The following is a 15,329-nucleotide window of genomic DNA, read 5'->3' as shown; positions in this document are numbered from 1 at the left end:
CTCTTGGCCATCGCCACCACGGGGAGCCGTTCCTGGTCCCCTCCTGCCTTAGCACAGGTCCCACCTGGCCTCTCCTGAGCAACTGCAGCCCAGGCTTCCTCTTCAGTAGGGGAACTACTTTCTTCCTAACCCCAACACGGTGTCGTTGACACCATCCTCTTCTGGGCACTGACTTCTGGCAGCATTCTGGAAGGTGGTTTATCAGTTATTTAAATCCTCTCTCTGCTCTGTGCAGGATTTACTATAAGGAAATCTGAGTCCTTACTCTTTTAAGAATGACTTTTAAGTGACAAAATCACCATGGTAAGCATTTGTCAAATTATGTAGTAAATGCTAGGTAAGTAAGAAATAGATGAATCCTCGTAAGTCCCAAGAAAATCTCACAAATGGAGTGGGTTTTTCTTGAGCATGGTGGATGTAATCATCATTTCTTCTCTCTGTCTAACTGAGATAGTGTAGCTGGGTTGAAACCTTTTGAAAAGGAAGGTGAATTGTGTTGCAAGGTTATTTATCTTTTTAAGATAAGTCTCTTGAAACTAGATTGGGTATGATCATGCTGTGTCACGGGTGGCAGAGATGTACATCAGCTATGTGTACAGGATGCTGATCTAATTGTTTCACTTTTGGTCTCAGAAATACAAATTATTACTGAAGTTTTTTGCTGGATTCTTCTTTTGGTTTCCCAGATCTGCACAGTAACCCCAGATTACTAAAGATTATTCAATTATGCACCAATGTACTTTTATCTGTCTATACCATGCCTGATTATATTAGTGCAAAAAATCAGATAATTACAATTATTAAGTTACTGCATTGGTCAGTCACTATTATGCCTTTTAATTGTCTGGTTATTTGCTTTTTAATCCCTGTTCATTCTGCATGCACACAAATCTGAACGTGTTAGCTGCCTACCTTTGCCAGTGACAGATAAAGAGAAAACAAGTGGCTGGTGGCCTGGTGATACACAGTATGAGAGGAGAAAGATTTTAGACCACGTAAATTAGCACTAAATCTTTGGGTATTGTTTTCTTTAGTTTTCTATTAGATGGTGAAGAACATGGAAGCGTGCGTGTATTGTCCAGAAGTGCTGTTTGTAACCTGGCAGATGTTGCTGTGGAGACAGCATCTTCCACAAAAAGTAATTTGAAAGGGATAAGAACTGATTGTGCAATGATGTTAAATTTATAAATTAATGTAAATAAAACATATCAATCACTTTGATTAACTGAGGTGTTAGAACAAGACAGCACTTGACAGAACTCAGGAGTGTTTGCTTTTGCAAACAGATTTAAAGTTCTAAGGAGTTTGCATCAAGAAAAGTTAATAGGAATTTTAATTTTTGTTTCCTTTTTAAAACTACATTTCTTTGTTGCCTAACCTTTCTATCTTTCCTTGTCCCATGTGAAACATTTCTCACCAATTTAAGTATTGTAGGTTTTATGCTGGAGAGAGAACACAAAATGGCTAGTGTTTTGTGGGGTGGGTTTTTTGGTGGGTTTTTTTAAATGCATGATAAGGGGACACTGTTTTGGTAGGTTTTAAAAGAAGTTTCTTTGGTTTTGTCTGTTGACTGCCTGTCTTTAGTTGATGTCCTTTATTGAATCAGAAGTTTGTCTTTCAAATATCACCTAAAGCTTAAAATCTATTTAAAAAATCCCAGGGCTGAAGAGCTGTCACTTTCTCCTAGGGCAGGTCACTTTCTCTTTACTGCTTGCCTTCACGCAGGCTGTCAGATTTATGCAGAGGAGTGTCCTTCCCATTGCTGACCTGGTTAAGAACTGAGAACTAAACCTGTTTCTAGGTTTCGGGGGTTAGCACTGAACTGCTGTGAGGTGCCTTCATCCTTCTGTGGCTGGGCACAGGAGGGCTGTCAGATGTACAGCTTCCCCCAGCCACGCTGGCAAGCACTTCAGCTCCTTCTGCGCGCTGCTCTGGCATCCTGCTTGCTCCGGCTGTGACAGCTCTGCTGAGGCTGTCCACAGAACTACTGTGTCGTGGCAATGTGAAACACAAACCAATGCGTCTGTAGGTGGTTTTATTGACTCCTGACTGCTATAGTGGTTTTCTGATGTGGTTACTGGTGGCAATATAACCCATCCAATTAGCTGACAAGATGCATCGTCTTATCTTGTGTTGTCCTGTAAGCGTGTATAGCAATGGTTGAAGAAAAAAAAAAAAGTACAATATTAAAAGAGAAAGCAGATCAAGAGCAGCCTGCCTGTTGCTCTGCTTGGTAGCTGCAGTGTTAGGCCTGGCTTGGTTCCTATTTTATATTTCACATTAGGGGGATAAATGATGAACATAAGTGGATTTGCTTTCACTTCGTGTTTTGTGTTTCAAAGGGATGCTTTCACATTTGCGTCATTTCTAAAACTAAGTCATGACAAGGATTTGAAATGTGGTTAATGCTTATGTTTTGCAAAACAAAAAGCTCTGTTCTAAATGCAAGTTAACAGTCCTCCTAAACTTTGCTTTTTATTCTACTGTTCGTGAAGTACTTCCTTGTATAAATACTATTATTATAGTTGTAGTTTTTAACTTGAAATGACAAGTGAGGTTCTTCATCCCTTCTTATTTTATGGGAGTATTTAACATTCATGCTTGTGGCCCTTTTGCATAGTGTTACGCAAGCCATCGCCTCCATTTCTTCTTATGACTGCTGCAAGTTAACAGGGGTGGGGGGAGAGTTAAAACAGAGCTGAGTTTTCTAAAATGATATTGGAAGCAGGTGGTAAAATGAGCTGCAACTTCGCAGGATGAGCAAAGATGGCATGATGTGAAAGAGAATGGCAGATGTAGTCCTGAAGTAGCTGTTCCTCAGGCTTGCCGCTTCTAAGCACTTTGGGCCCCTTTTTCAACCTGTGATTACTATTAAACTACTTTATAAAATATTGGGGGGAGTCATCCGTAAAATGTTCTTCATTTATGCTTATTTGACTGAGGTTTGTTGTGTCTCTCTAATTCTTGTTCCAGTGAAGGCTGGTGGGATGCGGATTGTGCAGAAACACCCACACAATTCTGATGCCAAAGAAGAAAAAGATAAGGATGACCAAGACTGGGAAACCAGCAGGTGAGCATTTTGTTTTGGTGCACATGCTACAGCGAATTTCCATGACTTTGAACCTTATCATCAGTTTGTTTTCCTTGCGGATAGCAAACCCGTGATACAGTTGTTTTTGTATCATAAAATTGATTTAAAGCGGTAGCAAGTCACATGCTCCTTCAAGAGAATTGGGGAATCTGGGAATTTCTACCTTGCTGAGCTTCCTCTAAATGATCTGGCCAGGTAAGAGAAGGTTAGAGAAAAAAGTACAGTTAAAGTGAGACATCAGCTTTCCCAAAATCTCTGAACATCATTTCAGGCTGTGCAGAAACATAGAGGCTAGGCATATTTGGACACAAGCATTAGTCTGTCAATCTGCGTATGCGGTCATCTTGCTGTGTGCTAAGTGATTCCTTTTACCCTTTGGCCCATACTCCTGTCTCTGCGAGGTATTTGACAATATGGTGCTTTTTAAAAGACAAGTAAAAATAAATGCTAGTAATATTATCTGCCTTTATTTTAGGTGGAAATTTAGCGGTTTTAGTGGTGAAGGATACCAAAACAAACATTTGTTACTGTAGATTAATAAATCTGATTAAAACTGCTGGTAATTGTTATGTAGAAATGAAAGCAGTTGCTGTATTTCTGTTCATACAAAAGCCACCTGGTTTTGTGCTGCTTTCCTTGGCTAGCTGTTTTTCTTTGTAGCCAAGACTATATTTACCTGAAATCAAGCTTACTGCATGGGTTTTTCCTTGCCATTTGCTCAAGGCCAAAAAACCAGAAAGCCGTTCTTGTGCTTTGGTAAGCAGACTGACTTATATGATGTTTATTTTACGTGTAAAACAATGGTAAAAAAATAGGCGTTGTGAAAACGTGTCAATAAGAACAAATGTGTTTATTTACTAAATCACAACTTGAATAGAAACACATTTATGAGAGAAGGGAAAAGTAATTTTAATTAATATATTCAAAGTTTCATTTTCCTGCGTTTCATTTATGCCATTTCTTCATTAACCAAGTTGGTCATCTTGTATTTCTGTTCAGTGGTACGTAAGTTGGAACAGAGTCTGTACTGCAGTCAAGTTTTGTCCAAAGGAAGGAATCATATCTTGTGGTTAATTTAAACTTTACTTGGGGATACATCCTTTTATTTAAGGTGTGTTATATACCTGCTTATTCTTACATTTCCTTGGCATGCCAACCTCATAGTGAGGGCATCTCGTTAGAATCCAAATGAGATGACTTCTTACGCCTGTTCACAGATACAAACCTCTGTTACAGTACAGCTATCTGCTTTATTCCTTTCTTCAAACAAGATGGTAATTTTCCCTTCTCATTCAAGTAGTGTAGGGAAAAGTTAAAATTTAACCTTGATATTTGTGGCTGTGTCTGCTTTCACAGGTGCTGTGGCACAGTAGAAGCAGATCTGTAGGGGGAAACAGCCGGTACCGAGGACTTCATGTTCATGCTGCCTGTGTTTTGGAGATTGCTTAGTCTGGTGTTCTGGACTGAAGGACCAATCCTAGCTGGTGTGTGTTAGGTGTCTCCTTGGACTGCGTGTTCCAGTGTAGCATCATCTGCAGGGAGTCCAGTCAGGTGCCCTGAGACCAATCCACAATGCAAAACAAAGCCTGGCCAACAGAATGATCAGGAGGAGGAGTGCGCTCCTGATCTCAAGATGCTAACAGCTACGCATTGTGCGTTAATAATTGCACCTCGAATACTGTGTTCAGTTTTGGGCCCCTCACTACAAGAAAGACATTGAGGTGCTGGAGAGTGTCCAGAGAAGGGCGATGAAGCTGGTGAGGGGTCTGGAGCACAAGTCTTATGAGGAGCGGCTGAGGGAACTGGGGTTGTTCAGTCTGGAGAAGAGGAGGCTGAGGGGAGACCTTATCGCTCTCTACAATTACCTGAAAGGGGGTTGCAGAGAGGTGGGTGCTGGTCTCTTCTCCCAAGTGACTAGTGACAGGACTAGAGGAAATGGCCTCAAGTTGTGCCAGGGGAGGTTCAGGCTGGATATTAGGAAAAAGTTCTTTACTGAGAGAGTAGTGAAACATTGGAATAGGGTGCCCAGGGAGGTGGTAGAGTCACCCTCCCTGGAGGTATTCAAGGAGCGTGTGGATGTGGCATTGTGGCATGTAGCTTGATGGACATGGTGCTGTGTGGTGTTGGGTGGGTTGTGGCTTGTTGTTGTTGTGTGGTGGGTTTTGGGTTTTTTTTGGGGGGTTTTTGTTTGTTTGTTTGTTTGTTTTTTTTTTTTTTTTTTTCCAGGTTGGACTTGATGATCTTACAGGTCTTTTCCAACCGTAGTGATTCTGTGAATATTGTAAAGCAGGTCTGTGAGCAATTTTTATGCTTTAAAGGCAGAGGAGAAAGTTTAATGACCTCTAGAGCTACCTTATTAACTAGGGAATAGTTAGCTGTTGCACCTCATAGAATCCATTGCCTCAGCCACCTGATCAGTTTATTGTCAAAATATGCAGAGTGTGCTCTTCGCTTTGGTTTTCTTGTAGAGGATACATTATCGGGCTGTATTAGGCTCTTGTGCATACCGCTATTTTCAAGCTTGTATGTTAATACAGAAAGGATTGGTCTGAACTTTTTATTTCTTTGATTTAATCCTCTTGAGAAAGAAAGCAGCAGGAGGGACATAAGGAGCATAGTTAGATGGGAACCAGCATGCATTATAAAACTGTAAGTTGGTTTACAAGTCTGAGAGAAATTGTTTTCCTGGTAGAACTGGGAAAACCTTTGTGTCTGTGAGGGAAAGGGTTTAATGTGCCTCTTACAGGCTCCTGTGGGAATACTTCTGCAGCCGGTGGCTGTACAAGCTATAGGTGTGAGCAAGAAGTTACTTAGTGATAGACAGAATAAGCAAACTCCACAGGCCACAGTACATAAAGTTGTTGTTGTTTTGTCAAAATTAAATTATGTTTGCAGCATGTCAGCTGCTTTTGTGCTGGAAGGTGCAGTCCCCTGGAGTTCCTGTGTCTGCTCCTGGTGTTTTATGGTGCCATTCTAAAACATCTGGATTTCTGATGCCTGTGGAGGGAGGTTTATCAGGAGATGGGGGCAAGTTTATCAAAAGTGGGAGAAGAGGCCGCTAGTATTTTGTTCTGCTTTCTCCAGCACCGATATATATATATATATGTACTTTTTGGTCCTTGCTAGTGGTATTCTATGTCTCTTTGCTAAGCAGATGTGGAGACATCTGTGTGTCTGACATTTCTACTCTCATGTTTTCAGTCTTTGCCATTTTAAGGTAGTATCGTTGGTATGATGCAATCTCTACTCACTATTGCATTAAAAGTCAAAAGAAGCAAACAGCCCTTCAGGCAACTGTTATCAGGTGATACTGGCAGCTGACAACGATGTGAGAGCAAATAATAAACCAGAAGAGTTACTTGTGTGTGTGAAGAGGGAGGCTAGGATGATTGAGTGATTATTTTAATCTCATTGGGGGTTTAGTTGAGGACAGATTGGTGCAACTGGCAGTAAATCGAGGCAGAAGATTTTGAGCTCTCCCAGAGTTCCCTGGGAGCTCCAAGAGCACATGTCCTCCCCATGATGGCACAAATCTGAGCAGCTGCTCAGCAAGAAAGCTTTCGGCTAGAGTTCACGGAAGTATTTGTGGCTTCGGAGACAGCTGGCATTGTTTTTGCAGCGTGCTTGCAGAAAAAAGGTGTTGGGTCCGTGTTTCTAGTCTTCATGTAAACAAAGCTGATACACCCCTGAAGTAGTTAACTGCGCTGTGATAAAAGGTGACTCTAAAGTAACTTTCACCAGGTGTATCTTCTTTGACATTTCGTTTTCTCAGTTGTTCAGCAACTTGCAATCCAGTTACTGTAATTTACCCTGCAAAGTATTTTATTCAGTTCTGGTTCCTAAAATAAAATTGTTATGACAACCTACCGTTTCATGAAATGGTAGGCTGACTTGTCATAATGGTGATTTGTGATCCCTTAAAACAATATGCGGTAAGATGATTTTATACGAATTTAAACTTTTCTTACAAGGCAGTTCTCAGCCTTGAGGGGTAATAGAAATAATTTTATATGTCTGGTATAAATATAGTTTTACTTAAAGAGGAATGGCTGGATATGATTATATGGAGAAGACTCAATGAAAGAAGGGAGGGGTTGCATCATTTGGTTTAGATGAACTAAAAAAATGGGTGTGTCATCCACAGCCAGTGGCACCACTGTGGTCAAGATGTTAGTGGTAAACTTGACTGTGAGGTGGGGTCCTTGGCCCACGTGTTCTTCAGGACAAGAGTGATTTTGACCAGGTTGGAGATAGGATACTGCCTGGATGAACTTCTAGTCTGACCCATTATTGATTTTCTTACGTTTCTGTAATTGCTTAAGACTTGTGTTGATTGGTTTTTTGGATATGGTTGCAGTTTTGATTGATTGACAGTCATACTGATTGCTGCCAGAAGGTGGGTTTTTTTGTGATGCTAGATGAAGGTGAAACATATAATTAGAAGTAGGGTTATCAATAGAAACCATAATTTTTCAGGACTGTGTTGTCATAGAAAATGTCATAGAAAATAGCCTAGAAAAGTAGGCTACTCATAGTCCTGGGCTTTATTAGAATGCATGTTTAACTGAGATTTGCAATATCGCGCTCACTCCTGTGCCAGCATCTGACTCGAGCCATAATAAATACTCCTGAAAGACAGATAATTTTAAGTGAGAGCTCCTTGTTCAGTTTGGCACAAGAGCTTCACTAATAGTCACTCTGGGACCTCAAGAAGAAACTGTAATTATATATCAGCACCTGGATTTAAAAAAAATATATAAAGCAAATATCTGGTTCATTTTGTCTTTTACCAAACAGGGTAAACTGCGAAGGCTTTTGTGTCTAAAGGCTCTTTGCTTCTCTTTTGTTATATTTCTGAAACAAAGTGGGTATTTACAGCGGCTTAATTACTGAATATAAATGCAATAGAGTGGTTTCTCAGTATAGATATGTAAATTGTATGTGTTTTGTATCTTAAACTTGCCTGGAGATTGTGAATCCGGCATTATGTCTGACTTTCCCATTAGCTCTAGAAAGAACAAATTATGCAGCCTGGATTTGAACACCGTGCATGCAGGTTCTGGGAAAGATGCAAACTGCTGCAAACGTTCGGCATTATCCAGTTGTCATACCAGAATCTGGTGTGACTGTAACTTTTTCTTTACTTCGTTAAATATTCCAAAGGCTAAAAGGAAGTTCTGCTGGCAAAAGAGCTGTAGAAAATTTGCAACTATAATTTTGTAATATTATTAAGCAAAGTACAGAACATAGCGCAGTGAGGGAAATAGCTTCCTACCCTCTCCAAAACCTCTTTATTTTCCACAAAGATTCTGTGCTTAGTGCTTTTTTTTCCCCCTCCTCCCTCTTATCTTTATTATTTTGGACTTAAATTCACTTCACAGTTAAGGGAATGGCTGCTTAATAGTGTCATGCTCTTTTCCTTTACATAAGCGATATTGCCTTCAATGCATTTTCCCACCTCATTATTGAACTTTGTGTCTTAATCTTTTGCATAGAGTTTTTATGATTAGCAGATGCTCAAGTCTAGTAAAGTTTATATATGCAGAATTTGTTTAATTATAAAACCAAAAACCAATATTAGCAATTTTCATGTGATTTTCAGGACAGATGTGATTTTCTGCAGATGACCAGTTACTTGGAGAAGTAGCGAAGTAATTGTTATGACCTGTATTGAACCATATCAAATGCATATACAGTTATAGATTTAACTGTAGAGAATAGAATATGTAATACCGATTTTTAAATGCAGAACTACTGTAAGGCAAGAAAAGAGGCTGTGAATATCTCCGTTTAAGAAGCGAAGATATATGTCAATGTAGGGAATGGAGAAAAAGCTAGACAAGATTATGAATGAAGCATTCTCATACAGGAAGATGCGAGTCTTCTGAAAGACTGTTTCATGCTTCCAGTATTTCTTGATGATTGAACCAGTAGGTTGATAAATCCACCAGTGTAAGTGCTAGTTATGACATTACATGGATAGCTCTCTTCATGTTCCTGAAGTACTGTGTGCATGTGTGAAAGAACTAGAAAAGATCCAATTCCCTCCCTCAAAGTGCATAGAAGGTACGCCATCCAGCTCAGCGAGAGCCGGGTTCAGTCCCAAAGAAACATATGCTGTCTTATGAAATTAGCTGGAAAGCTGAGTCGAATTGTCAGCCAAGCCGGTGTAAGAAAAAGATTTTAAAAGAATGGAAGTCTATAATTTCTATTCTGTGTGATGAGGAAAGTGAGAAAAGCTTAGTCATATGTGAGAAGAAAATGGATGGGAAGGGAAGTAGTATCTTGTGAGTGACACAGCTTAGTTAGCATGGCGTTCCACGTCTGTACGGAAAAGTAAAATATCTTAAGCTGATAGCTGGAGTGGTGGCATTTTGCTTTCTGCTTTTCTCTTGGTATCTTTCTGAAGTAGTGGAATGCATGGGATGAAGGTCACCATGCCAGTTTGGAGGCAAAGGCAGTGTTGAAACAGATATTACACAGGCATTATAAAACACAAAAATCTCCAAACCCAAAAGTATAATCAAATGCTTTTCATTATTCCAACTAAGCCCAAATCTCTGTTATTTAAGTGCTCAGCAATGCTGAGAGCATTTCTAAAGCTAAAGGTAAGAATTTCTAGAAAAAGCTGCCAGAGGGCCAGATGCTACTCGTTTATTTAGAATCAAAACCCTATGTTTGAAGTGAAGTTGCCATGAGCTGAAAATGAGGAGGAGGTGTGCGAGATTGACACCATGTGTGCCACGGGGGGGAAATCTAGTTTTTCAAGTAGCACCTTCCTCTCCCTTAAGTTTCTTCTGCCTCAGCTACAGCAGGCACTGAACTTTGAAGCAGTTTAATATTAAAATAAACTTTAGAATTGTCATTTGTTAAACTGTCACTGGGCCAAACAAGAGGGAGTTTCACTCAGCTGCTCCCAGGACACCAGTACTGGAAGCAGGAGGTACATGAGAGATAATTAAAGACAGCACTGAACACATTTGTTATATTATCATCAGAGTTCTATTTCGTCTGCTGTAGCAGTTGATAGAGCTGTTCGTTGCAGTGCATTACTTGATGGGAAAGTGTTGGCTGCGGTAGGCTTGCTGCCTTCTGATTTTATTGTAACATTTCAATTATTGCATCTTGGTCACAGGCATCCTGTTAAATAAACGGCAATCAGTAAAAAATACTTTAGCAACATCCACACAAATCTTAGTTCTGATGAGTTTCAGTTTCTCGGGGACTCATTCCTTAGAATATATGTACCACGGTGAGCCTGGGGCTGTTAACGCCTTCAAAGAGGAGCTGTTTTTGTTGCTGGGGGGTACAACCAAAGTGGATTGTTCTTTTCCCTAATGATCTCGAAATGTAACTTTTCTTCAGATTGTTAGAGCCATAATTAAATACTAGGCTAACTCTCAATCACGGAGAGACCCATGGCATCACCTAGCACCCCATACTGCAGTACTGAATCAGACAGTCCTGGAGTCCCCAGCGTGTTTGGTTTCACTGGTGTCTTTTGCAGGAGGTGGACTCTGCCTTCCCCGAGTCTCGAGGCATTCGTTCAGATGGAGTTTCGGTGGCTTGCCTTGGGATTCTGTCCAGGGGGTGGAGGTAGCATTAAGCTTGCAAATGACAATGTGCTGAGGGTATGACTGGGTTAGGTGTCTTCTCAAATTACAGATTTCACTCTGGGAAAATGACGAATATAGAGGACTGTATTTAAGACGGATGCTTTTTTTTTTCTTGGTACTTTGCAGTGCTGAATGTTTGTCATTGCTTCCCAAAGCCTACTCTAAATCCTTCTTTTTGATTAAAAAAAAAATTAAAAAAAAAATGCAGAGCTCCAGGTACTACAGTGGAAGAGCTAGGCTGTTTTTTGCCAGAACAGCTTAAGTTGTAGTGTCTCTTTTGAGAGTATTTGGAACTGCTGAAAGTCTTCAAAATAATTCAGTAAGCAAAATTTCATTACTGAGTGTGTGCATCCTTGTACATCTTAAATGCTGATAATGAGCTTGTTTGTCCTCAAGTCCTGATGGTCACTCACCTGAGACTGTAACCTTGTATTAGCATTTAGAACATGTGTTAATAAACTGTGTTTACTGTTTGGTGGTTGTTAGGTTGATCAAGAGTACTTTGCATTACTTTACTTATGAAAGCTGCCATTGCTAGATTTTTTTTAAAAAAATCTTTTATTTTTGCTTGCAACATTAGCATATTTGCTAATATGCAACGTTGTTCTTGCTAATAAGCAACTTATTTGCATGCAATGTATTAGACTTCTGACTTTGTGGGGTACTAATGAAATAACTGACCAGTTAATGCACAGCCCTGTTTGGCTTGTTTGTTAAAATGTTGGGTTTGTATTGGAGGTGATGGAATGAAATTTCAGTAAACAGAACTGGTTATTTTTACACATGTGTGATTCTTCTATTTCTGGGATCATGCTAACTTGTGATTCTAGAGGAGAAGTATCTGTAGCCATGTGTATGCTGTTTTATATCAACAGTGACACTAATAACATTACCACAAATTCTTCCACATAAGGCTATTTAGAAGGCATTTGACTAAATGAAATTTAGCATTCTGTGATTCTATTCTGTGATTCTTATTTATTGCTTTGAAAACTGCTGTAGAATTAATTTCCTGTTTTCAGACATTACACAATTCTGTTTTTGCTGGTGTCTTTTGAAAGATTTCATTCTTGTTCTAGTTTACAATCGGAGAAAAAATGCCAGAACCTCAAAAGCTTCTAAGGAGCGGAGCTTCATGTTCTGCTGTTTTCTCCAAACATAGGCCTTCTGGCTGTTCTGGTCCCTTCCCTCTATTGGGATGGTTTGGATGACCTCCAGATGGCTTTGAAGTTAATACTACATTTTTCCTTCATATCTTATAAGCCAGCACAATTACAGAAAAGTTGCAGTCCTGCTGCTGCCCTTTGGAGAATCTGCCTTTATGACACCTTGTTTTCCAGTGTTCATGTTCTTATTTCGTGTTGTGTCTTACCCTTGAAATTATTTCTGTATTACTTAGTGATTGACAGTTTTCCTCTTCCTGTTGTATTTTCCTAAAATCACCATTTTTTGTGAAAAGAGTTCTAATGTTGAGAGACCTCTGTGTACGTGTTCCTCCTTCTATGCAGAGCTTACTAACAACTTAGCCGGTCTCATGATCAGGGCTTGGCTCTTTTATACTTCATGTCAGACTGAGAAATAAATAAAAATGCTGTTTAGGAGATGCATAGTTCTAATAGAAATAGATATGCAAGAGTCGTATATGTTTTAAAGCAGTGATGTGTCATTTTTGTGTTTGGCTATTCCAGTTTCTGATCCTCAAGAGTGTCTCCTGCCATGTATCCCATGGTAACTCAGTTTAATGAGGGGTCTTGTTGGCATTTTTTGGAAATCTGTGCATCCCAAATAGGCTAGAAGACTTTTTTTAATTGCTTTGATAATTCTTTCAGGTTTTAATACCTTTTACTGGGAAGAGGAAATTCGCCAAGTTAATGCACGCTATTTTCCCCCACCAATAGGAGGAGGCAAGATAGCTGCTCACAGTTAATGCACCAGATTTTGTCTTCCTCGCCAGCATTTTTTTAAGATTTATGTAGGTTTATTAGCTCATGGCTTTTTAAGACACTGTACAGTTTATACTTCTCCCCGCCTGCTGCCATGTCTTCTAAAACAATAAAGAGCTATTAATACAATGAAGGAAAGGGGGAGGTATAACCTCATTATAATCTCTTCCTTCCTCTTCTGTTTTAAAGAGTATGAATGGTTATGCAGGGCCAGCATGGAGCTGATGTCTGTCCTTGCCTGCTGGTGCAGCGCTCCCCAACAGGTGGTACTTTGGGGCAGTGTACAAGAAGGGCCTGTGTAAAGTGAGCCCCATGAACTCTCCCAGCATCTAGCAATCCAAATTACTGCTTAGAAACTTGGTAATCATATTAAATTACTGCCATTGGACCTGGTTCCTATTTCTCTAGCCCTATTTTGAGCATACCTACATCTCTCACCTTGATAATCGCCTCCCTGTGGAGGCAGCACCACAGTCTAAAGAGTGTATGCTGCAGAAAGTGTTTTCTTTTTGCTTGCCTGGTAACTTTTTCCTTTGCCCTCCAAGTCTTACATGCTAACGAATAGTGAAAAACTGTATTTGTTTTACCTTCTCTCTACTGGACAGTTTTCCGCAAGCTCTCTTTTATCTTTTTGGTTTTGTGGTGGGATAACTAGAATTGTAGTGTGGAGGGTAAAAGCATACCACAGACTTACACACTGGCATAGGTCTATTTTTCTGCCTCTTTTCCTTTCTTGATTGTTCTTGTGTTCCAGTTGTCTTTTTAACTGCCTTTAGGGTATTAAGCTGCAGATTTCAAAAATCTTTCCATGGTGATTCCAACATCTGTTTTTGAGTTTAATAACTGTTCTAGAGCCCATCATTATGTACATACAGTTAGGATTGTTTTTCCCAGTGTGTATATTCTGCATTTATCAAGGTGTCATCTTTCTCTTTCACTTTATTGTTCCATCGTTCCTCTGAGATCCCTTGTAACTGTATACATTTGGGTTTTTTTTTTATCCTGGATAATTCACTAACATTAGCATATATTGTCACCTTGCTATTTAGACCTCTTTCTGAGATTCCTGCAGTATCCCACTGTTAACCTCCATCATTATGATACTTGATTTATTCCTATGCTTTATTTCCAGTTTCTGATCCTCAAGAGTGTCTTCTGCCATATCCCATGGTAACTCAGTTTATTTAATGACAACCCTTGTTTGCATTTTTTTGGATTCTGCGCATATCAAATAGACTGGAAGTTGTTTTCTTCACTTGATCACTCATTCAAATTTTAATACCGGTCGCATCAAATATGTAGCCAACATATATAACTTCTATTTTGGGGTAACTATACAGTAACTTTACCTTGAAAACCCATTCATTTTCTCTCTAGAAAATCCAGAGCTGAAGTTTTCTAACACTGTTACCGCTCACTAGGTGGCATGCAAAAATACGCAAACAAAGGAATCAAGTAATAGATTCATATGCTGAATCTATTTCAGCATGCACATTGCCGAAACAAATTAACTCTTTATTTGCTTGGTTTTAGTATTTCCTTTTTTAAGTTATTTCTTTGTACCTATTTAAGAAAGAAACCTTGGCAAGTGAATAGCTTCTGTGAGATAAGTGGCATTAATTTGTTTTTATTTGAACTTAGTTTACTACAAAATGTGGTGAAAAAGAAGGTTATCAAATCGGAGGAAGTGTCTGTACAGAGAACCTAACAGCGAAATTTCTATCAGAAGTCATCTCAGATTTTCACAGCCTTTTAATGGTGTTTGCTAACATTGGAGTTATTGTATCTTCACAGTTTGTTTAGTCTGCCATAATTTCAGTGGTGAGATTCCATAGCCCGTCTCACCTTTCAGTAGAGAAGGCAGTGTTGGGCCAAGCTTCTGGGCAAATATTGATGCTTTAGAATTTGAATGAATAAACAAAAGCTGTATTTATGGAAAAGGTAGGCATACGGCTTCATGTATGTAAACAGTGAAAGCATTGATTGGTGTCAGTGACCTCAACAAGGAAGTAAACAGTGAAATCTTCCAAGTCTGCAGGTGATACAGAGCTGTTTTGCTTAGTTAAATACCCTACCAATGGTGAGGAACTCCAGAAGGACGTCGCTAAACTCTGCGAAAAGAAGCTTTGGATTACAAAAGCCCCTGGAAAATTCATGGAAAATTGTTGAGGGCTACTAAATACAAGGACGCAGCCTCTGTCTTGAGAAGTTCCTGAACAGCAGATTTCTGGAGAGTGCTCTCAGGACCATTCTTCTGCATGCTCCGTCCTCACCTCCTTCCCCACATGTTCACTGCTGCCCGCTGAGAGTCAGCAAGGTGAATATGTGGTCTAACACTGTACAGCTAATTGTAGACTGGCTTAACGTTAAGATCAGTTGCCATTTCAATAGACATCTATGTGTGTTGGGAGGAAATGGTGATCTCATGAAAGATTTAGGTGTTGAAACTGAGTAAGAGAAGTACTTGGGAATTTGGCTTCTCAGTGGCCGTGGTGGCATTAGTTGATTGTGGAGGCAATGCAGTAGTACTGCTGCAGTAGTTTGCAGAACATTTGTGATTGATTTTTAGGGACTTGAAAAATTGGAAGCCTGCGTCAGAGCACCTTCTAGGAAGGCATTTTAAAACAGAATTCTAAATTATTCTAATGAATAGCTGCTTTTCTTAACTCTGTTGTAAGT

The 15,329-nt window shown here is 39.6% G+C and overlaps 1 protein-coding gene across 1 annotated transcript in view; it reads left to right on the top strand.

Moving 5' to 3' along the window:
* The window catches only part of DAP (death associated protein), a 55,857-nt gene that overhangs the window by 3,925 nt on the left and 36,603 nt on the right, over nt 1-15,329 (top strand). The window contains exon 2 of the mRNA XM_059815322.1: nt 2,974-3,070. Coding sequence (XP_059671305.1) covers nt 2,974-3,070 — 97 coding nt within the window. The remainder of the gene's footprint in view (nt 1-2,973; nt 3,071-15,329) is intronic.

Source organism: Gavia stellata, chromosome 3 (assembly GCF_030936135.1).
Source record: "Gavia stellata isolate bGavSte3 chromosome 3, bGavSte3.hap2, whole genome shotgun sequence".
Lineage (NCBI taxonomy): Eukaryota > Metazoa > Chordata > Aves > Gaviiformes > Gaviidae > Gavia > Gavia stellata.
This window is presented reverse-complemented; position numbering and strand designations above follow the sequence as displayed.